The 24647-nt window shown below is 43.0% G+C and overlaps 1 protein-coding gene and 1 long non-coding RNA gene across 2 annotated transcripts in view; one reads left to right on the forward strand and one right to left on the reverse strand.

Moving 5' to 3' along the window:
• Window positions 1-1115: 1115 nt before the first annotated feature.
• Window positions 1116-9640, reverse strand: LOC106562127 (uncharacterized). The gene is made up of 3 exons (XR_001318984.2): window positions 9553-9640; window positions 1621-1664; window positions 1116-1251 (listed from the first exon to the last, which is right to left on the reverse strand). It is a non-coding gene; the product is annotated as an uncharacterized LOC106562127 (long non-coding RNA).
• Window positions 9641-9650: 10 nt separating this feature from the next.
• The window catches only part of hcn4 (hyperpolarization activated cyclic nucleotide-gated potassium channel 4), an 83227-nt gene continuing 68230 nt past the window's right edge, over window positions 9651-24647 (forward strand). The window contains exon 1 of the mRNA XM_014126754.3: window positions 9651-10910. Coding sequence (XP_013982229.3) covers window positions 10237-10910 — 674 coding nt within the window. The 5' untranslated portion in view covers window positions 9651-10236. The remainder of the gene's footprint in view (window positions 10911-24647) is intronic.

Here is a 24647-nt window from a genome sequence, read left to right on the forward strand (position 1 = left end):
TATCAGAAACTTGTTTCATCGTTTTGTCAGCTTTTCATTTCCTTAAAACCGGTCAAACTGATGACATTTGGACATTTTGCACAGGACCAATCTTTCCACTGTTTTGGAGTTATTGCGTTTTCTTCCCGGTCCCTAAAAAAAACAGACAACTTTACCATTGTTACCTAGATTACTAATGCATTCATTCTATCGATGTAAGACATTATTCTGCTGAGCACTACTTTATTTAGTCTTCTGGGGCAACAAGTTATGACAGAAGAGAAGCTGCATGTATCTTAACTATAGTTGACATACCAAATGTCGAACAAAATGTCTGAAATTATAATATGGCCTACCAAATGTTGGAAATTTTAAGCAGAAACATGTCTAAATTAGGGGTGAAAGTAGCCAGTAGGCTAAGGTCCAGTGCGGAGTATCAGCAAAATAAATACTAATTATTTGAAGTGATTTGTTTGACAATCAGATGTAAACATCATCACACTACTCCATGATATGTGAAACTGAGCCTGCGCAGACTGCAAAAATCAACAGTAAAGGGGATAAGATGTTTACATGCCTCAGTATCCCGTCTAAGATCTGCATATCCCAGGCATCTTATCCAAGTTTCTCATACCCGGGATAGAAGATTTTTCGGGTTATTGTAAACGGAATATGATGTTTATGTGTCACCTAAAAAAATGAATACTTGAGTATCCCGAATAATAACGGGATATTGGTGTGCATGTGAACGTGGTCAGTGTAGTGTACAGATGTAGGATCTTAATTTGAGCCATGTTTGCTACATCAGGAAAAATTATCCTGCAGCAACAGGAAATGTGAATTATATGTGGATTACAATGAAATTACATTTTTTGTAGGGGTTAATACATTTTTCATAAGGGAAAATCAAGTCTGAAATTTCAAAGTGGAAATTACAAACTTCATAAGCCTTTTTAAATCTCAAATACAAGTTTTACATTTCCTGCATTACATCATTAGGCTATATCATTAGGCTATAGGTTAACAAACGGTATAATGGGTCCGCACTGAAAAAGAGGTCACATAACGCTTACTTCATTTTTAGGTTTATTTATTATTTTTACTGCATCAGTGATAGCGTACACAGATGTTTCGGCTTGCAGTCTTCTTCAGTGTGTAGGTACATTTTTTTATTCAAAACAGTATTTGTAGGGAAGAACCGATGAGCAGCAGGTACTTCTAATCAGGGTTGCCACTCATCTGCCAATCAGGGATGTAGCTTTTCTGATCTACCTGTATACCACAAAGAAATTCAGAATTATTGGGTATGGGACTGGCCTCGAAGGGCAACTGAGGGCATCAGGCGTGAACCATTCATGAATCAATTGCCTTAGGTGTCTGCTCACTTGGATACATTATATCAATTCATGAGGTGGCTTACCACAGCCTATATCCTTTTTGAACATTCATTTTGTTGATTTCATTTGCATCATGTAGGCATTGTCTATTTTGCTCAACTTTAACAAAATGTTTTATTTCTATAACCCTTTAACCATGTATATTTCATATACATTTTGAAAAAACGTGGACATGTTTGGTTTGTGAAAGTTATCTTGATAAATCACCTATATGGCATTAAATTAGTGCAGCAGTTTCCCTTACCAGCTGATCATTCTACCACAGCTGCTGTCTGTATATCCTACAACCTGATGAACAAAAGCATGAAGAATGGAATAGTAGCGTAAGTATCACCTTTGGACACGCATAGCTTGGGCTGGCATAAAACAATCCCGAGGGGATATACAGTTGAAGTCGGAAGTTTACATACACTTAGGTTGGAGTCATTAAAACTCATTTTTCAACCACTCCACAAATTTCTTGTTAAAACAAACTATAGTTTTGGCAAGTTGGTTAGGACATCTACTTTGTGCATGACACAAGTAATTTTTTCAACAATTGTTTACAGACAGATTATTTCACTTATAATTCACTGTATCACAATTCCAGTGGATCAGAAGTTTACATAAACTAAGTTGACTGTGCCTTTAAACAGCTTGGAAAATTCCAGAAAATTATGTCATGGCTTTAGAAGCTTCTGATAGGCTAATTGGCATCATTTGAGTCATTTGGAGGTGTACCTGTGGATGTATTTCAATACCTACCTTCAAACGCTGTGCCTCTTTGCTTGACATCATGGGAAAATCAAAAGAAATCAGCCAAGACCTCAGGAAAAAAATGGTAGACGTCCACAAGTCTGGTTCATCCTTTGGAGCAATTTCCAAACGCCTGAAGGTACCACGTTCATCTGTACAAACAATAGTACGCAAGTATAAACAGCATGAGACCACGCAGCTGTCATACCGCTCAGGAAGGAGACACGTTCTGTCTCCTAGAGATGAACGTACTTTGGTGCGAAAAGTGCAAATCAATCCCAGAACAACAGCAAAGGACCATGTGAAGATGCTGGAGGAAACAGGTACAAAGTATCTATATCCACAGTAAAACGAGTCCTATATCGACATAACCTGAAAGGCCGCTCAGCAAGGAATGACCATCGTTATTTTTGGAGGGAAAAGGGGGAGGCTTGCAAGCCGAAGAACACCATCCCAACCGTGAAACACGGGGGTGGCAGCATCATGTTGTGGGGGAGCTTTTCTGCAGGAGGGACTGGTGCACTTCACAAAATAGATGACATCATGAGGTAGGAAAATGATGTGGATATATTGAAGCAACATCTCAAGACATCAATCAGGAAGTTAAAGCTTGGTCGCAAATGGGTCTTCCAAATGGACAATAACCCCAAGCATACTTCCAAAGTTGTGGAAAAATGGCTTAAAACCTCTTAGTGATCCCTTCACCCCCATTCCCGCTCGAATCCCGGGATTGCTTTGACAACATCCAGTGAAATTGCAGCGTGCCAAATTCAAAAACAGAAATACTCATAATAAGAATTCATAAAACATACAAGTGTTATACGTCAAAATACATCTTAACTTAATCCAGCCACAGTGTCAGATTTCAAAAAGGCTTTCCCGCGAAAGCAGACCATGCGATTATCTGAGGACAGCACCCCGCATACAAACACATGAAAGTCATATGTCAACCAGCCAGGTGCGACACAAAAGTCAGAAATAACGATATAATTCATGCCTTACCTTTTGAAGATCTTCTTCTGTTGGCACTCCAAAATGTCCCAGAAACATCACAAATGGTCCTTTTGTTCGATAAATTCCTTCTTTATAGCCCCAAAATGTCCATTTATTTGGCGCGTTTGATATACACCGGTTTCAACTCGCCCAACATGCCTACAAAGTATCTAATAAATTACCTGTAAACTTGGTCCAAACATTTCAAACAACTTTCCTAATCCAAACTTAGGTACCCTAAAACGTAAATAATCGATAAAATTTAAGACGGGATGTATTGTGTTCAATACAGTACAAAAACAAAGTGAAGCGTGTTCTAGGTCACGCGCACCAGAAGACTTGAGTCACTCTGAGTGACACATGGAAAGAACAGGACTACTTTGTAATTTCTCAAAAGAAAAACATCAACCAATTGCTAAAGACTGTTGACATCTAGTGGAAGCCATAGGAACTGCAACCATATTCCTATTAAAAAGGGCTTCCCATAGAAAACTAATGGGAAACAGATTAACCTCAAAACAAAATTCCCCTGGATGGATTGTGCTCGGGGTTTCACCTGCCAAATCAGTTCTGTTATACTCACAGACATTATTCAAACAGTTTTAGAAACTTCAGAGTGTTTTCTATCCAAATCTACTAATAATATGCATATCCTAGCTTCTGGGCCTGAGTAGCAGGCAGTTTACTTTGGGCACGCTTTTCATCCGCACGTCAAAATACTGCCCCCTAGCCTTATTAAGGACAAGAAAGTCAAGGTATTGGAGTGGCCATCACAAAGCCCTGACCTCAATCCTATAGAAAATTTGTGGGCAGAACGTAAAAAGCATGTGCGAGCAAGGAGGCCTACAAACCTGACTCTGTTACACCAGCTCTGTCAGGAGGAATGGGTCAAAATTCACCCAACTTATTGTGGGAAGTTTGTGGAAGGCTACCCAAAACTTTTGACCCAAGTTAAACAATATAAAGGCAATGCTATCAAATACTAATTGAGTGTTTGTAAACTTCTGACCCACTGGGAATGTGATGAAAGAAATAAATGCTGAAATAAATCATTCTCTCTACTATTATTCTGACATTTCACATTCTTAAAAAAAGTGGTGATCCTAACTGACCTAAAACAGGGAATTTTTACTAGGATTAAAAATCAGGAATTGTGAAAAACTGTGTTTAAATATATTTGGCTAAGGTGTATGTAAATTTCCGACTTCAACTGTAACTTTAAAAGGACACGATAGCTATTCAAGAATTGGGGAGAGCTTTGCTTATTTGCAGTTCTCGCTCCTACAGACTGGTCTCATAGACTAGACATATTACTATGATATGTTACATGGTTACATAAGATAGAAGGTTACTTATGGCAAAAAAATAAAGGAGTGGGGTTGGTCGAGGTGGATGTATAACGCGAACGGCGTGTTCGAATCTAATTACGGAAACTTCAGCATTTTAGCAACTTTTCAACTATTTGCTACTTTTTAACTGCTTATCATGTTAGCTAACCAGTGCTTGACTTGGACTGAAATAGGTGCCGATACTGTTTATATTTAGGTGCAGGAGCTCCACAATACTTTTCAGCTAATATTCTATAAAAGGAACAGGAGCTCAAGCAGTAGAACAGTTAAGGTGCCGGTACTCAGTGAACTCTTGCCCAATTCAAGCTAACCTGACCCACTTTTTTTTAACCTTTATTTAACTAGCCAAGTCAGTTAAGAACAAATTCTTATTTACAATGACGGCCTACCACCAACAGCCCTTAGGACCTCCCAATCACAGTCAGATGTGATGCAGCCTGGATTCCATCCAAGGACTGCAGGGATGCCTCTTGCATTGAGATGCAGTGCCTTAGACTGCTGCGCCACTTGTAGCCACCCCTTCATCTAACCCTAACCTTAACCCTTTTAGCTAACCCTTCCCCGAACCCTAACTTTAACCTAACTCCTAACCTTAACCCCTAACCCTTTTTTTGGTTCCAAGATGGCGTAGCAGTCAGACGTCTTTGTCCTGTCGTGTCCCTTGTATATATCTTTTTATATCTTTTTCTTCGCATATCTTTTTTAAATATTTTCCTAAATCTCAACTTCTAAATACTCTCCTGCAACCCGCCTCACCCAATGTGGTGTGGATCTGTTTTTTTTCTAAGGTATTTCTATTTACTTCGGATCTTGAATCCCTCAACTGAAGCTAGTCAGCTAACTAGCTACCAGCTATCAGTCAGCAAACCACTGCTAGTGGTCATCAGCTAACCTTTAGCTCAGAAAGCTCTCGCCAGTTCGTACAACGTGACTCAAACCAGAGCATAATGGACCTATTTTCTTTCCTCTCCATATCCCCAGATTCCTACCGCAAACTCTGAATATTTTCATCTGGATCTTCGCAACTAGCTAACCGCAATCCCGGGTTACTACTCCTGGCTATCGTTTCCATCCAGCAAGCACCAATTAGCCTGAAGCTAGCCCGGCTAGGGCTCCTGGACTACCACCAAAGCCCACTCCTGGGCTACAATATCCGGACCCCTTCTACTGCCGGTACGGGGAACGGAACCCCGCCGATCCTCTACGACTGGAATACCGACATAATCTGCCTGAGGATTCCAACAGGCCCCTCAGGTGCGACGTCCTCTGATGGCCCATTCTGCTAACCGCGGCCTGCTAGCTACCTAGAACTACTTGGAACCCTACTAATCCACGACTGGTCTATCGACGTCACCGCACGAAGAGGCAAAAACAGACGTACCTCCATCGCGACGTCCTCCAAAGGTCCTTCTGCTTACTTGCTAGCCCCGGTCTGCTTACTTGCTAGCCCCGGTCTGCTAACTGCTAGCTTGCTTGCACCGGTCTGCTAACTGCTTGCTTGCTAGCCCCGGTCTGCTAACTGCTAGCTTGTTAACCCTGGCCTACTAACTGCTAGCTTATTAGCCCCGGCCTGCTAACTGTCTGAATCGCCGTGTCCCCAGCCAGCCCAACCACTCACTGGACCCATATGATCACTTGGCTATGCATGCTTCTCTAATATCAATATGCCTCGTCCATTACTGTCCTGGTTAGTGATTACTGTCTTATTTCACTGTAGAGCCTCTAGGCCTGCTCAATATGCCTTAACCAACCTTGTTATTCCACCTCCTACATATGCGATGACTTCACCTGGTTTAAACGTCTCTAGAGACTACATCTCTCTCATCATTACTCTATGACTAGGTTTACCTCCAATGTACTCACATCCTACCTTACCTTTGTATGTACACTATGCCTTGAATCTATGCTATCGTGCCCAGAAACCTGCTCCTTTTACTCTCTGTTCCGAATGTGCTAGACGGCCAGTTCGTATAGCCTTTAGCCGTACCCTTATCCTACTTCTCCTCTTCCTCTGGTGATGTAGAGGTTAATCCAGGTGCTGCAGTGCCTAGCTCCACTCCCACTCCCCAGGTGTTCTCATTTGTTGACTTCTGTAACCGTAAAAGCCTTGGTTTCATGCATGTTAACATTAGAAGCCTACTCCCTAAGTTTGTTTTACTCACTGCTTTAGCACACTCTGCCAACCCGCATGTCTTAGCCGTGTCTGAATCCTGGCTTAGGAAAACCACCAAAAACCCTGAAATCTCCATCCCCGACTATAACATTTTCCGCCAAGATAGAACTGCCAAAGGGGGCGTTGTTGCAATCTACTGCAGAGATAGCCTGCAGAGTTCTGTCTTACTATCCAGGTCTGTGCCCAAACAATTCGAGCTTCTACTTCTAAAAATTCACCACCCTCTGCCCCCAGCTGTGCCCTCGATACCATATGTGAATTGATTGCCCCCCATCTATCTTCTGAGCTCGTGCTACTAGGTGACCTAAACTGGGACATGTTTAACACCCCGGCCATCCTAAAATCTAAGCTTGATCCCCTCAATCTCACTCAAATTATCAATGAACCTACCAGGTACAACCCCAAATCCGTAAACACGGGCACCCTCATAGATAACATACTAACTAACTCGCCCTCCAAATACACCTCTGCTGTTTTCAATCAAGATCTCAGCGATCACTGCCTCATTGCCTGCATCCGTAATGGGTCTGCGGTCAAACGACCACCCCTCATCACTGTCAAACGCTCCCTAAAACACTTCTGCGAGCAGTCCTTTCTAATCGACCTGGCCGGGGTATCCTGGAATCACATTGACCTCATCACGTCAGTAGAGGATGCCTGGTTATTCTTTAAAATCCACTATAATTGAGAATTTCAATAAGCATTTCTCTACGGCTGGCCATGCTTTCCACCTGCTACCCCTACCCCGGTCAACTGCCCGGCACCCTCCACAGCAACCCTCCCAAGCCCCCACCATTTCTCCTTCACCCAAATCCAGATAGCTGATGTTCTGAAAGAGTTGCAAAATCTGGACCCCTACAAATCAGCCGGGCTAGACAATCTGGATCCTCTCTTTCTAAAATGATCTGCAGAAATTGTTGCAACCCCTATTACTAGCCTGTTCAACCTCTCTTTCGTATCATCTGAGATTCCCAAAAATTGGAAAGCTGCCATGGTCATCCCCCTCTTCAATGGGGGTGACACTCTAGACCCAAACTGCTACAGACTTATATCTATCCTACCCTGTCTTTCTAAGGTCTTCGAAAGCCAAGTTAACAAACAGATTACCGACCATTTCGAATCCCACCGTACCTTCTCCGCTATGCAATCTGGATTCAGAGCTGGTCATGGGTGCACTTCAGCCACGCTCAAGGTCCTAAACGATATCATAACCGCCATCGATAAGAGACATTACTGTGCAGCCGTATTCATCGACCTAGCCAAGGCTTTCGACTCTGTCAATCACCACATTCTTATTGGCAGACATGACAGCCTTGGTTTCTCAAATGATTGCCTCGCCTGGTTTACCAACTACTTCTCTGATAGAGTTCAGTGTGTCAAATCGGAGGGCCTGTTGTCTGGACCTCTGGCAGTCTCTATGGGGGTGTCACAGGGTTCAATTCTCGGGCCGACTCTCTTCTCTGTATACATCAATGATGTCGCTCTTGCTGCTGGTGATTCTCTGATCCACCTCTACGCAGACGACACCATTCTGTATACTTCTGGCCCCTCTTTGGACACTGTGTTAACTAACCTCCAGACGAGCTTCAATGCCATACAACTCTCCTTCCGTGGCCTCCAACTGCTCTTAAATGCAAGTAAAACTAAATGCATGCTATTCAATCGATCGCTGCCTGCACCCGCCCGCCCGTCCAGAATCACCACTCTGGACGGTTCTGACTTAGAATATGTGGACAACTACAAATACCTAGGAGTCTGGTTAGACTGTAAACTCTCCTTCCAGACTCACATTAAGCATCTCCAATCAAAAATTAAATCTAGAATCGGCTTCCTATATCGCAACAAAGCATCCTTCACTCATGCTGCCAAACATACCCTCGTAAAACTGACCACACTACCGATCCTCGACTTCGGCGATGTCATCTATAAAATAGCCTCCAACACTCTACTCAACAAATTGGATGCAGTCTATCACAGTGCCATCCGTTTTGTCACCAAAGCCCCATATACTACCCACCACTGCGACCTGTACGCTCTCGTTTGTTGGCCCTCGCTTCATACTCGTCGCCAAACCCACTGGCTGCAGGTTATCTACAAGTCTCTGCTAGGTAAAGCCCCGCCTTACCTCAGCTCACTGGTCACCATAGCAGCACCCACTCGTAGCACTCGCTCCAGCAGGTATATCTCACTGGTCACCCCCAAAGCCAATTCCTCCTTTGGTCGCCTTTCCTTCCAGTTCTCTGCTGCCAATGACTGGAACGAACTGCAAAAATCACTGAAGCTGGAGACTCTTACCTCCCTCACTAGCTTTAAGTACCAGCTGTCAGAGCAGCTCACAGATCACTGCACCTGTACATAACCCATTTGTAAACAGCCCATCTATGTACCTCATCCCCATACTGTATTTATTTATCTTGCTCCTTTGCACCCCAGTATCTCTACTTGCACATTCATCTTCTGCACATCTACCATTCCAGTGTTTAATTGCCATATTGTAATTACTTCGCCACCATGGCCTATTTATTGCCTTAACTCCCTTATCTTACCTCATTTGCACTCACTGTATATAGACTTTTTGTTTTATTTTTTCTACTGTATTATTGACTATGTTTTGTTTATTCCATGTGTAACTCTGTGTTGTTGTATGTGTTGAATTGCTATGCTTTATCTTGGCCAGGTCGCAGTTGCAAATGAGAACTTGTTCTCAACTAGCCTACCTGGTTAAATAAAGGTGAAATAAAAAAAATAAAACATGCTAGCTAGTGTTAGCCACCTAGCTAGCATTAGCCACCACAAATTGGAATTCGTAACATATCCCTTTTGCAAATTCGTAACATATTAAATGAATTGCAAGTCGTAACATATCATAGTAATTTGTAACATATCATACAAAATGGATGATGGACATCCCCAAATGAATACATACCATATGAAAGGTAACATATCATACTAAATGGAGTGTCTCCGATTTATGTAGACTACAGAGTAATACGAAATGCTCTAAAACCACGTTGGCTCCTATGGCAACCCATCAGCTTCATGAATATTCATCCTACCAGAATGCTTGGGACAATAGGTGTCAACGGGTCCTTGGATGCTGCTGCTGATGCAGCCTATGGTGCGTGATTGCATTGCATTGTTTATTATTGAGAGGCAGCTGACACGAATTTGGAGGAAAAGAGCATCCCTCCTTCCGCTGTTCATGACCTCCTCGTCTCCTCTCTGTCAATCGGCACGTCCCTCACATATCATGCTAAGGTGGCTTCTACCAGCTTTCTCCCCTCACTTGGTGCGCACACGGTTGGAGCGTACGTGCCTACCATGAGTGTTATGGTGAATCGGACTGTCAATGCAGCGAGAGAAGGCATATCTAAACTGTAAGGTAATGATCGAGAAAGGAGCCTCTTCCTGTATTTGCACTAGAAGAGCCACAGCCGCCCGTGTCATGTGTATCAGTGTAATGCTTTCAAGGTTTGAGATTAGCTCCAGACTGGTCGCTCTCACTCACAGATAGGGAGCTGTGGGGTTCGTGGCTATACTTCTCAACAATAACCATCCTATTCTGGACATCTATTGCATTTGAAATTGTTCGTTCCGTTTCAATGTCATAATGGACAGGTTGCACTCCTCCATGCGTAAAAGGCTCTACAGTTTGCCACAGCATATTGGACAGAAAGCTTCTATCATGGGCGAAGGAGAAGACGGCGACAAGGACACCCGGAGGAAGAGTATTAGGATGAAACCCTTGCCGTCACCAACCTCCAGAGGAAGCTTCAAAGGCATCGGGGAGACCAGAAGTGGAGACACGGTGATCATGGAGACGGACATTGGGAGACCAACGAAGACCAGTTTAAACGGAGATTGTCGGAGATTTCGTGGCAGTCTCTCCTCCATCACCAGTCGGCATGTGCACGACTCAGACTCCGCGGAGCAGAGGCGCCTCATCACGGAAGGAGACGTCACCCCGAGCGAGGAGAGCCCCCCCGGAGCTATTGGCGGCGGGGCGGACCAAGGTGCGCAAGGCGCCAGCGGTGGTGGTGCCCAACATGCTTCTCTTGACCAGGAATCAGGGTTCATAAAGTTGGATGGCATTGATCAAATTTCGCCGGACGACGAGAGATTGTACCAGGCAGGATTCATACACAGGCAGTTTGGGGCTATGCTGCAACCGGGGGTCAACAAGTTCTCCCTAAGGATGTTTGGGAGCGAAAAGGCGGTGGAACGGGAACAAGAGCGGGTTAAATCCGCCGGATTTTGGATAATTCACCCTTACAGTGATTTCAGGTAACTAACTCCATTGCGCTCTGGTCAGACGTCAGAGCGTCATGCGCGGATGAAGTGTAGGTAGGATGCGTTCATACACACTCACCTAGCCTACAAGGTAAATGAAATGGATACTTTATTTTCAACTGATAATTTCACTATCTCACTATGAGGCACAATGGCAAATGCATTAGTGATAGGGTATTTAATGATGGCATCAGAAAATGCAGTCATCTCGGATATAAAAGGATACATTTGGTTTAGCCCTAATTCTGTGCATAAATGTGTGTGGAACAATTTGTTGAATGAATTGAAATCTAATCAAAAATAATTTACACGTCTGAGAATTACATAATCCCATGATACTTACTCTTACTTTTAAATTAATTTATTAGACATCAGCTATAATATAGCTATAACTTATTCAACATTGGAAATACAACGATAAAGTCAAAAAAGTCAAATAAATGTAATGTAGGTTAATATATAGGTGGCGTCAGAATAATGTGTGTGCAGGAACAGGCCAAACATCACACGCATAGATGGTTCTCAAAGGTGTCTGTTCAGTTTTAAAACAGAATCAATAGAAGTGCACCAATGTAATGTTCTCTCTTTTTTCATTAAATCCACGTTATATTCAGGGAAATGATTTATCACTACAGCAACTCTATTGGCTCTATGTGAGGTGATGTGCTAATGACTGAGTAATTAGCCCCCCCCCCACCCACACACACACTAGTATTTCAGGTTTCAGGTTTCATGTGTTCAAAATTATCATAACCAATTCTACCTATAAATTACCAGTATCATTCTTCAGGTTTTCATATGAGGTATAAATGGAAGTGCAGCCTCATTCTCTTGTTATTCATTAAGTATTGCCCTTGACTGTGACATTGGCTATACAGTACAGTGCATGCATCGTGATGTAAAGCACAGGATTGCTTAGCATTATGGACATTGTCCATTATTGATACTATACCTCAAGGGCCTACTGGCCATAGGTCCAAAAACATACAGTGAATCCTGAAGTATATCCAGAGAATGGGTGAAACATTATGGTGAAACGTAGCTACAGAGAGTATGATATACAGCACAAACCAATATGAACGTAGCCTGCATTTATAAAGCATTTTCACACATTTTCAAAATAAGCAGTGATCTTTATAATCCCAATAATGTCATTAAGTTAATAACAACCTCTTACGTAGGTTTCATTTATTCAGTGGATTGTAATCATTCAGCTCATGCATGTAATATAGGATGGATTAGGAGGGAATATTTTATTAAGGAATAATGTTTTTACTCCAAAAGTGGAATACAGTATCGCAGTAACCAGATACAAAGTTTGATATTTGTTATGCATAATTTAAATAGTAAATATATATTGTACAATATCATATCATACTATATTATATTAAACTATATTACATTAAACTATATTACAGTTGAACACAATTTGAAACAAATTAGAGTAATATACATGAATGCTTATTGTTCTTTCATGTATGAGTTCAACCAAATGATCTCAAATTCATTAAACATTTGAGAGGTGATCTTAACTTACCAAGTCATCATACTTTTCGGTATTCTGATACGATCAAAAATATTTAGGTCGTTGACACATTTTGTCTCTGGCTGCCATATTGGGTGCCTGTATCAGCGTTTCAAGGACAGTGAAATGGCACATGAAAACCTTTTAAAAAGTTGACCTCTTAGCTCATGCTTACCTTATTTTTTTGAGGTGACACTGAATTGTCAACTGGACATACACCATCTCTAATCATATAGTTAAAATAAAAGCCTCCAGATATTGACATTACATGTTGGCTAATGCCTTTATTGTTACCAGACGAAACGCTAAGTGCAAAAATGTATCATATTGTTGTGAAAGACAATAGCAGAAGCCTAATTGCCCGACAGATCTTTCCCTGTCCTTGACATTTGATTTGATCCAGCTAGTTTGTCTTTGGTTCATCTACTGTACACTTTATATAATGATATACAGTAATACCACATCCAACCCCATCACCTGTCACACAAGCAGAAGGTGTGTCATAACAGTAGTGCTTCAAGAACAAGACCAGGTTTGTCTCGCTTGTGAGAGACAAGTCTGTGTGACGAGTGTTTACAGGCAGGCTAGGCTGGCGGCCGGAGAGGGAGAGAGAGAGCAGGCAGGCAGCAGTGTCAGGCAGGCAGACGCAGCCCAGGGCTGTGGATAGAGAGAGAAGGGCTCAGGGAAAGGAAGGCACTCTCCATGGAAAACAGACTGATTTATCTGCTTGTTTCCCCATTGGTCTTGTGAATCTACACAGACATTCTGCTGCCTTCACATCACAGGATGGTGCACATTTCTCAGATGCCTGGATTACTTAGCTCAGGCTGCCAAGAAAAGAAATGGGATGTAATTTGCTTTGCCTTTGCAGGAAGTGTATGTGTCTGTGTGTGGGTGTGTGTGTGCACTGTGGAAGTGACAGTATATAATAGTAGAAATGCATATCTGTGTAAGTTAGGAGTTGAATCACACAATTTATTGTACCATTCATTTTTGATTTGTTTCATCCAGGGACATATTCCGACAGTGTTGAGTAACCTTCATAGTACACAGTATTCAGTAACTGGAACACTGGATTCCTTTTGTCTTATTGTCAGTATTCTGACTATGTTTACGCATTTCATACCAAGATTAATGGATGATTTCTTTCTCAGTGGGGAGTACTGGTATTCAGCGAGGGCTAGATCACAGACGCTGCAATCAATTACCTGGCTGTTACCCCTCTCTCCCACCACAAGGGCCATCATCTCCTTTCCCAATGTGACCCCTCCCACTTGTACCACTACAGTTAGCACCTCCTACACCAAAGTCACTCCTCTGTCTCCCACACCTGCAATTGCCTCGCACTCTTGCTATAATTACCTACACCCCCAACTCCCCTCTTTCCCCTTCTAAAGAAGTGAGATGAAAGTTACTCTATGGACAGGAGTCTGCCATTTCTATTATACCCTCTCCCTCGGTATCTACAGTCTCTGACTCCCCCTGGCATCCAACACATCCTAATGTCCAGTGGCCATGCCTGCCAAGTGGCATGAGAATCAGGTCAATCACTTGCCCTGCTCAGTGTGTGTGGGAGGGTTTTACTGTATATCGGCGTAATTATATTTGAAACATTTCGGCTAGCTGACAGCAGTTTACACGCTATAAAATCAGTTGACTGTGATTATATGGGACGTTCCTCTCACTTGTGCAATTAAAAATCTCTTTCAGTCCTGACTCATTGTTAACTGGTCTGCTATCATTATAATTTAGTCATCCAGTTGATGCCTTTACCCTTAACATAGGTCACGATGAACATTCTGTGCTTCAGCAAGCTTAAGTGTCCCCATTGAAGTACAATACTCTGCTAATGAGAAGTGTTGAAAACCCGACCCTAGGGTTTGGTTTCAATGATGGAATCTTTTGGTATAGAGGAACTGTCACTGCTTACGTTACTACTTTATCAGCTTAAATAAACTACAAAATAGTTGCAAGCAAGATGGAGATCACAGAGGCTATTTTTAATGAGTGCGTTTCCCAAGTGGCTAGTTTGCACTGGTTTTAGTTAAGGTAGTTGATGCAAAGGTATTGACTGCAAACTTTGGTTCTGAATCGCGACGTTCTGGCATGTCTGCCTCGTGATTTATTGGGAGTGTCTGCAGATTTTTTGTCTTCCCTTATCGACGTAGGCAGTGTGTTGCCTAGTCACTGTGTTGCTTAGGGTCGGGGGTTTTGATACTAGCTAATGAGTGCAGCTGTCTAAATGTATATGAGATGAGCAAACAAAGTACTTTTGTGCAGTGTCATCCCACTAAGCACCCTCCACTAACAGGTTGTATAGTTACAGACTTGTGTGAGAGATTGGATTAATTCTTGTTTGCGTGGAGAATCATTGTACCATCTAAATCGCTGTGAATAATATTTTCCATAACCAAAAATATTGTATTTTCATCTGTTTGAAGCTGGTGTACAAAACCGAAAGTAAAACATGTAAAAACAAAACTTAACAACTGGAAGCATAGAAATAGCGGACATAGAACATATCTACCGCTTCTTAGACTTGCTTTCAATGAGAATGACATATCTATAACTCACATTTCAATGTGAATTTGGTCAGGTCACCTAAAAAGTTGTATATTGCAGCTTTAAAAGAGGAGGATTATGATAATGAGGAAGTGTTTGTTTCTGTGTTGTTGCCATAGAATAAACACAAAATAGTGCCCCTGGCAGGAATATTGACTACAATCAGAGACAGATAACACATGGCTGAAATTAATGTATTGAAGGAGATGAAGGATTATCTTGTAATGGGCATGGTTGGAGAAGTCAGAACTCTGTGATTGAGTTTCAATTTCCCTGGCTGCACCAAAGCCTTTGCTATTAATATTGTCATAATAAGCACAAATTAAAGTGTCACTGGGAGTCACACACAGTCATGACTACAGAAATTCAGCAATATTTTCCCTTCTCAACTATTGTATAACGTTGAGAGGGAGAGGAGGAGCACAGCACATCTTCTGAGGGGAAAAGACGGCTTAAAAATGGCATCGTAATCCAATCTAAAGGCTCATTTCCAGAGCCAAAGCTGTACAGCCTCATTTCTGCTCATTGCTGAACATGCGTCTTCTTCCTTCCTGTGGGGAAGTGATGTAGTCAGCCAGCCAGCCAACCAGCCTGCAGCAGATGTGATTGATTGGTGTTTTGTATGGGGTGAATCAGTGAGAGATTTGGCAAGGTTAATGACGGATGATGTGGCAGCAAAACGTTGTTCTCCAATCTTTAAGTACCTTTTAATAACCTTGTAATTCAGCAGCACCCTTAACGATGCATCATCAGTAGTAGTATACTGTTTAATACTGCCGTATCTCCACGGAGTTGGAAAAAGACAAGACTTTTAACATGAAAGCTTATTTTGGTTTTACAGACTCTATTAAGCATAAAACAGTGCTGCCAACCCAATCAGAAGAGGAGGTTAACCTGGCCTGCTGTGTCTGTCAATCAGTTGACTCCCTCCCTCCATCTCACCCTCTGCCAGGAGATTCCCTGTTCAAACCTTCAAACCCCACGTCTCACCAGGCGTTTTATTCATCCTGCATAACCATCGCCATCTCCCCAAAGAGATTTCACTCGGCAGTAAAAAAGGCCTCTAAAAAGACATCTTCGAGTTCCTCCTCCTCCTGTTACCTTTCCAGAGGAATACATTAAAGAGAAGTAGAGCAGATTTAGAAGACAGAATGCACATTACTGTAGGTCGGATGCTTTTCAAGGGCCAAGAAACACCTTTATGTCCAAATGTGCATTAGCAGAAATACTTCCTTCTGAATGCATACTGTGACCCATTAGTTCAGCTTGCTTTAACTCCCCATGACAGGGTTATTATCCTGTTTCTAAAATACATCTCTGCTTGGAAATGTACTGTAGCGATCAGCCTGTAAAACTGGGATAAGAGTTGTGGCTGTCATTATGAAACTAAAGGGGAATGATTGCTGCTGAATGAAAACTGTTGCTCTGGAAATGCAAATGTTTCAGCAGCTCAAAAGTAAATATATGAAATGTCCCTTGTATTCCAGTCTGGACAATTATTCTGTGTGTATAAAGGCTTCAGTTTGTATCCCCTTTTTTGGTTCATCCAAACAATAATGGTATCCCAATTCAAAATGAGGTCGTATAACTGACTCCACCATTTCCATTTCAGTACATAAATGAAGATTGCACACTGAATGAAAGCAGAACTGTATTTGTATGGTGGCTCGTCATATTGATCATGTGACAGTGCTTTATAAATGTGTCTGTTGGAAGCACAACAAATAGCTTGTCATACAGATATTCAGCTTTGCCTGTTCAGTCATTGATTATTTCATAGGTTGAGAAAACTATAGGCTAAATCAATGTACTGTTTCTAATACACTATAGTGACTGGGTACTAAAACCTCTCGGGAAATTGCCATTTGAATGACAAATGACACAGGTGTAATACACGGCTGCAATGCTCTAGTACTGTTCCTCTGCTTGCTGACACACACGCACACACACACACACACACACACACACTTTATCGCTCTCTCTCGACTTGCTCGTAGCTCAGGTAGAAAGGGAGGGGGTGGGATCAGATGACAGTGTTGTCTACGTTCAGCCAGGTTGATTACAGTTGATTTGAGGGTGCGTTTTCATATTGATTTGTTTGGGTCTTGCGGGACCTCTAGCTTGTCATTGGGTGATTTATAGAAAATGAGCCGGGGGGAAATAATACAGGCTGTCCGCCCTGCATGGTGGCCACATGCAGCCGTAGGCTCGAACTGACTATTTGTGGGTGTTGGGAGTGAGTGTCGCTCCCAGCTCCGGCCCCCAGCCAGCCCTCATGGAGCATGTCTCTCCTCTCCACGGCACTCTACAGTACAGTGATAATAGCCTATGGAGTAGGGGATGCCATAGTGGGGAAACGGGTGCGGCGGAGGAGTCATTGCACCCTTTTTTAATTTAGTGGATGTAAAGCACAGGATTAGCGAGAGCTCTGGGTCTGGCCGAGCCTGAGAGTGGGGTAATCAAAAGAGGCTGCTGCCGTGTCCATCCACCAATATTAGGAGCACACATCACATCCCAGGAGATTATTACAACACAATTTATTTAATGGAGGGAGGATGGGACGGAGAGGCTGAGGGTGGGCCGTGCCGTGGGGGGAGGGCTGCCAGTCAACGTGGCACGGCGGCGGAGTGATTGAAATGTACCGTGTGACCTCCGTACACTTGTGGGAGCGTGACACGCAAAGCAAACACGCCTCATTTGAGAATATATGTATGTTTATGTATGTCAATGTATTTTCTTCCTAGTATGTCATTTAATTAGAAATTAACAATAGCGTTGGTAATCTGCAGGGGTGAGATTATATTGATCGATATACATTTTGTTTATGTATTTTTGTCACCTGGCAAATGCTGTGTTGGTTCGTTGTGTGTCCTTCCTTTTGCTCTGTCCTCTGCTCATCAATTTATAATCTCACCAGGTGGATTCACAACCCCAGACAGCCCAGATCCATTCACGAGTTTTTCTTCTTTTAACACTTTTCACTATCAAATGTGTTTTTCTTGCTGCTAGACGTCTGTGATTATTGTCCCGCGGACCAGTGGTAAATATGTCAGTTTCACTTATCTCAACGTTTCAGGGGGTGTGTTGTGTGATGTGAAAAGTTATTTTTCTCTCTATTCATCACCCTACAGTGAAGGAGAAAGTCTCAAGCCGGGGTGTGTGTGTGTGTGTGTGTGTGTGTGTGTGTGTGTGTGTGCCGTTGGTGTGACATCTAGGTGACCTAGAGCTCTGTAGACCTGCCTGCTACAGCCTGCTAGACATAACTATCCCCAGGCCATTTGGATAAAAGACCTGTGATAGGAGAATATAGAATGAACCAGCATTCCCACAAGAGATAGGTGGAGGAAAAGGGAGAGGGAGTCTAGATTCTCTGACTAAAATCTATGTGGATTACAGTCAGATATCATTGTGGTGATGTTTCTTAATCTGGGGATATGATGGCAGCCTTGTGAAATTAACAGCAAACTTTCTTGAAGAAATAGAAGTTTGATTTGTAATCATCGAAGCCAGCTGAAGCAGTAAATACCATTCCTGCAGGTTCCAGTGACATATTACTGTGTGGATCAGTGACGTGCGGGGAGGTCGGTGGCTGGTGAGGCACTAGCTATTATCAAAGCCAGATTTACTCACAAATAAACCTTGCTGAAGCCCAAGTTCACCATACAACAGATAGCTCCAACAACCACAGTGACATAGGCTATTAACCGAAATTGACAAAAATATTCACCAAATGTAGTCCTAAATACCATTGTAGCCAAGATACACAAGCGATAGCCTCCGATGGCCGCATATTTCATATCATCCGACGCTGCTCAACTCAGCCCCACCATGTCATAGACCAAAGTAGCCAATCACAATTACAAACAATAGGTGGCATTAAAATACCAGTATATGGACACAATTCCACCAATGCACCGCACGTGCAAGCAGGCACACACACATATTATTATGAGAAATATTATTTCACACATATAATTAATAACATTGCTGTCACACCCTGATCATTTTTCCCTGTCCTCGTTATTGTCTCCAACCCCTCCAGGTGTCGCTTGTTTTCCCCAGTGTATTTATCCCTGTGTTTCCTGTCTCTCTGTGCCAGTTCATCTTGTATGTTCGTCAAGTCAACCAGCGTGATTTTCCAGTACTCCTTTTGCTATTCTCTTTTTGATAGTCCTCCCGGTTTTGACTCCTGCCTGACTCTGGACTTCTTTCCCGCCTGCCTGATCATCCTGCCTGCCCTGACCTTGATTCTGCCTGCCCTTTGGTACCTTTTGGACTCTGAACTGGTTTTGACCCTTTTGCCTGTCTACAACCATTCTCTTGCCTTCCCCTATTGGATTAATAAATATTGTAAGACTCTAACCATCTGCCTCCTGTGTCTGTGTCTGGGTTTTGCCTTGTGTCATGATAATTGCTAACGGTCCAATTATCACGTTTCAGGTAAGACCCAAATGCAGACTGTGTCGAAGTAACAATGTTTATTACAGCAACGAGGCAGGCAAATGACAGGTCAAGGCAAGCAGGTGTCGATTATCCAGAGAAGTGGGGCAAAGGTACAGGATGGCAGGCTGGCACAGGGTGGGCAGAAAAGGTCAAAACCAGGAATAATCTAGAGACTGGCACAGAGGGGAAAACGCTGGTAGGCTTTATGAAACAAAACAAACTGGCACCAGACAAACAGAACACAGTTATAAATACACTGGATAATGAGGAAGATGTGCGACACCTGGAGGGGGGTGGAGACAAGCACAAAGACAGGGGAAACAGATCAGGGCGTGACACAGTACCCCCCCCAAGGACGCCACATGGCGTCCTACCTGGGCCTATACCTGGTTGAGCGGGGTGCCGGCGTTGGAACTCAGAGATGAGGCCTGGATCCAGGATGTCCCTAGCAGAGACCCAGCACCTCTCCTCTGGACCATAACCCTCCCAGTCAACCAGGTACTGGAATCCCCCGCCCCGAGGTCGAACCTTCAGGAGACGCCTCACAATGTACGCCGGTTGGCCGTCGATGAGATGGGGAGAGGGGTGGGCCTGGAAACAGGAGACAAAGGGCTGTGAGACATGGGTTTACATCTAGACACATGAAAAGTAGGAAGTATACGGAGGTTACGGAGCAACAGAGGACAAACAGCAGAGGGGGGTAATAATCTTGGAGCAGTGAAGAATGGTCTCGGCTTCTGGAGGTGTAGCCGCAGGGCTATAGCAGCGTGCCAGCGCATCAGGCTTGACATTCTTGGGTACCGGTTGGTGTTGCGGAAGCGAAGTGGCCCGGGTCTTACTGAACCCCTCCCGGAGGTCCTGGTACTCCGCAGGAATGGTAGAGAGGTCCGGGGCAATTTCCAAGCCCCCAAGAAGACGTCCTGGGGCAGGCAGAGCTGACTTCAGGCAATGAGTGTGGCAGAATGGGCTCAAGCCCACGATGACACCAGTAGACCAATCAATAGAGGGATTGTGTCGCTGGAGCCAAGAGAATCCCAACACCACGGGAACCTGCGGAGACTCAATTAGCAGGAATTGGATCGTCTCGCTGTGGTTCCCCGACACTCGTAGGTTGATGGGGGTGGTATGGTGGGTGACCCGGCCTATGGAGCGCCGGTCCAGCGCTCTAACGTCCATGGGAATGGAGAGGGGCTGAGTGGGGATTCCCAGCTCGGACACCAGGGTAACGTCCATAAGGCTCATATTGGCCCCTGAGTCGATGAGTATCTGGAGAGACTTGGAACTGATCGCCCCACAGCAGGGTGGCATGGAGAGGGTGGCGGGTAAAGGGAGAAGCTAAATTATCCTTAAGACCCACCAGAGTACTCATTCCTACAAATGAGCTAGGTCTCATGAAGGGACAGGTAGACACATGACCGGCAGTACCGCGATACAGACAACTCTGGGTGTTAAGTCTGCGTACGCGTTAGGCTGGAGACAGCCTAGCCCTGCCAAGCTGCATTAGCTTGGGAAGAGACAAATCGGCAGTCTTCGGAGGCTGTTGGAGGAACTCAGGTAAGCTTGGATCCTCTCGGGGACATAGACGCCGGGGACTTCCGGAGTTCATCAGATGCAAGGTGGGATCCTTGAGTGAGCAATTCCACAATCAGACCTCTTCTCCCTCCTATGTTCCCGTAGCCGTTCATCGATCCGGATGGTTAAGGCGATGAGTGAGTCGAGATTCGTCAGTAGTTCCCGGGCTGCAAGCTCATTGGAATAAAAGGCATAAATCAAAGGTATTACTTATATTATCAAGGTGAACAAAGCAAACTTGACCGAACAATGCAACCCAATCTCCAATTAAAACGGCAGGCTGTGGCATAACTGCAGTTACAGAATTAAGCCATGGCTTTAAGTTTTAATTATGCCTTGTGGTGCCGTATTTTAGCTGTCAGTAAAACTCTGCAAAAGTGAAACTAAAACTTAAGTTTAGGCATTAACTCAGAATGGTTAAGGTTAGGGATAGGTTTAAAATGTTATGTCTCTGTGTCCAGTATGAAGGAAGTTAGAGGTAGCTTTGCGAGCCAAAGCTAAGTAGCCTAAGTGCAATGACTGGAAGTTTATTGGTATCTGCTAGCATGCCAAAATTCCGAAGTATCCCTTTAAGTTTAGGCATTAATTCTGAGTGGTTAAGGTTTGGGAAAGGCTTAAAACTAAAAAACTAAAAACGAGTGTCTAGCACTGCGATTGAACACGTGACCCTCAAAGCCGGAGGCTGCGGCTTAAACGCCCATCCACCATCCCCATCCCAAACACCCTAGCAGGTTGCAAGCCTATTAGAAGGTAATAGGTGCTCACATTGCCCCTAGTAGACAGTGTAGCTTCCACATTTCAACAGGTTCAAACGTAATCTGGTACCGGCAGAATCGGCACATCCTGGAGTATCCCGTAACAGAATGAGCTGGAACAATGATGAAAATTAGCTTCAGAAGAAAGTATTTTATAAGGTAGCTGAGGCCGTGGCCAGGATTCAGCAGGTTAACGGTGGTGCTCAATGGACAGCACCTCTGTCTAGCCGTCTATAATTCTTACCGTTTGTGGACAGGCAAGTAGACGGTTTGTGGGCACAGTTAGTTTCACACGCACTGGTTACGTTTTACAAGTTTGAAAAGGCTAATAATAAACAATTATTCTCATATTCACAGTACAGTACCCTAACCCGCAAATTGCAAACAAAAATGCATTTAGGTCTACCTTTACTTGTAAATGAAGTCTATTCATCTGTCCTAACATCACTGACTGCTTAAATCAAATCATTCTGTATTCTGCTTGATGTAGGCCTACCCAAAAACATGAAGTCTTCAAGTGTCTGGGTTCATCATTACCACAAAATGCTCCCCTAAGCATGTTGCTTTAATAAGGTCCTTCTTTTCCTTTAGGCTACTTTCCCACTGGGCACAGACGTCAATTCAACGTCTATTCCACATTGGTTCAACGTAATTCCATTGTAATGACGTGGAAACAACGCTGATTCAACCAATGTGTGCCCAGTGGGTTAGCATTGTGCCTTGTCACATGTTGGTTTTGCTGCTCATTTGTCTTGTGGGGTATGCATGGGTCTCCGAGCTGTGTGTTAATAGTTTAAACAGACAGCTCGGTGCATTCAGCTTGTCAACACTTCTTAAAAAACAAGTAGTGATGAAGTAAATCTCTCCTCCACTTTGAGCCATGAGTGATTGACATGCATATCATTAATGTTAGCTCTCCGTGTACATTTAAGGGCCAGCCGTGCTGCCCTATTCTAAGCCATTTGTAAAGTCCCTCTTTGTGACCACATGACTGAACAGTAGTCCAGGTGTGACAAAACTAGGGCCTGTAGGACCTGGTCAAACACAATTTTTTCAAAAAGTTGACATAGGATTGGTAACATGCTGATTGTTTGGCTATTTGAGCCAGCATTCTTAGGTAGCGGAATGACTTTTGCAAATAGGAGTGGCAATAATTTTCCATCCAAGTTGTCAAATCACAGTGTCTTGTCATTGTTGATAGACAACAATCAATTTTTCACCTCTTCCACACTCACTTTAAAATTCCAATGCTTGTCTTTCAACATTTGATCAGTTATACTTGGATTTGTAGTGTCAGCATCTGTTGATGGCATGTCATGCCTAAATTTGCTAATCTTGCCAATGAAAAAATCATTAAAGTAATTGGCAATATCAGTGGGTTTTGTGATGCATGAGCCATCTGATTAAATGAATGATGGAGCTGAGTTTGTCTTTTTGCCCAAAATGTCATTTAAGGTGCTCCATAGCTTTTTACTGTCATTCTTTATATCATTTATCTTTGTTTCATAGTCTAGTTTAGTCACATGACTTCTCAATTTGCAGTACGTTCGCCAATCCGTTGTGCAGCCAGACTTATTTGCCATTCCTTATACCTCATCCCTCTCAACCATACCATTTTTAAATTCCTCATCAATCCACGGGGATTCAACAGTTTTTACAGTCATTTTCTTAATGGGTGCGTGCTTATTAGTAACTGGAATAAGCAATTTCATAAACGTGTCAAGTGCAGCGTCTGGTTGCTCCTCATTACACACCACGGACTAACAAATATTATTTACATCAACAACATAGGAATCACTACAAAACTTATTGTATGACCTCTTATACACTATATTAGGCCCAGCCTTTGGAACTAGATATGGCTACTATATTGTGATCACTACATCCGATGGATCTAGATACTGCTTTCAAGCTAATTTCTGCAGCATTAGTGAAGATGTGTTCAATATACAGTATGTTAATGATTTCATTCCTTGTGCTGTTTCTAACTACCCTGGTAGGTTGACTTATAACCTGAACCAGGTTGCAGGCACTCGTTACAGTTTGAAGCTTTTTCTTGAGTGGGCAGCTTGATGAAAGCCAGTCATTATTTAAATCACCCATAAAATATACCTCTCTGTTGAGATCACATACATTATCAAGCATTTCACACATGTTATCCAGATACTGACGGTTAACACTTGGTGGTCTATAGCAGCTTCCAACCAGAATGGGCTTTAGGTGAGGCAGATGAACCTGTAGCCATATTACTTCAACACTATTTAACAAACATGAGATCCTCTCTAAGCTTTACAGGAATGTGGTTCTGAATATAAACAGCAACACCTCCACACTCAATATTAGGAAGGTGTTCCTAATATTTTGTCCACTCAGTGTAGATAATGAGTGTCTATAGATAGTGAGTGTCTGTAGATAGTGTGTGTCTGTAGATAGTGAGTGTCTGTAAATAGTGTCTATAGATAGTGAGTGTCTATAGATAGTGAGTGTCTATAGATAGTGTGTGTCTGTAGATAGTGAGTGTCTATAGATAGTGAGTGTCTGTAAATAGTGTCTATAGATAGTGAGTGTCTATAGATAGTGTGTGTCTGTAGATAGTGAGTGCCTATAGAGAGTGAGTGTCTGTAAATAGTGTCTATAGATAGTGTGTGTCTGTAGATAGTGTGTGTCTATAGATAGTGAGTGTCTATAGATAGTGTGTGTCTATAGATAGTGTGTGTCTATAGATAGTGAGTGTCTATAGATAGTGTGTGTCTGTAGATAGTGAGTGTCTATAGAGAGTGAGTGTCTGTAAATAGTGTCTATAGATAGTGAGTGTCTATAGAGAGTGAGTAAAGAGTGATTGTCTGTAGAGAGTGATTGTCTGTAGATAGTGAG

Source organism: Salmo salar, chromosome 11 (assembly GCF_965601325.2).
Source record: "Salmo salar chromosome 11, fSalSal1, whole genome shotgun sequence".
NCBI lineage: Eukaryota > Metazoa > Chordata > Actinopteri > Salmoniformes > Salmonidae > Salmo > Salmo salar.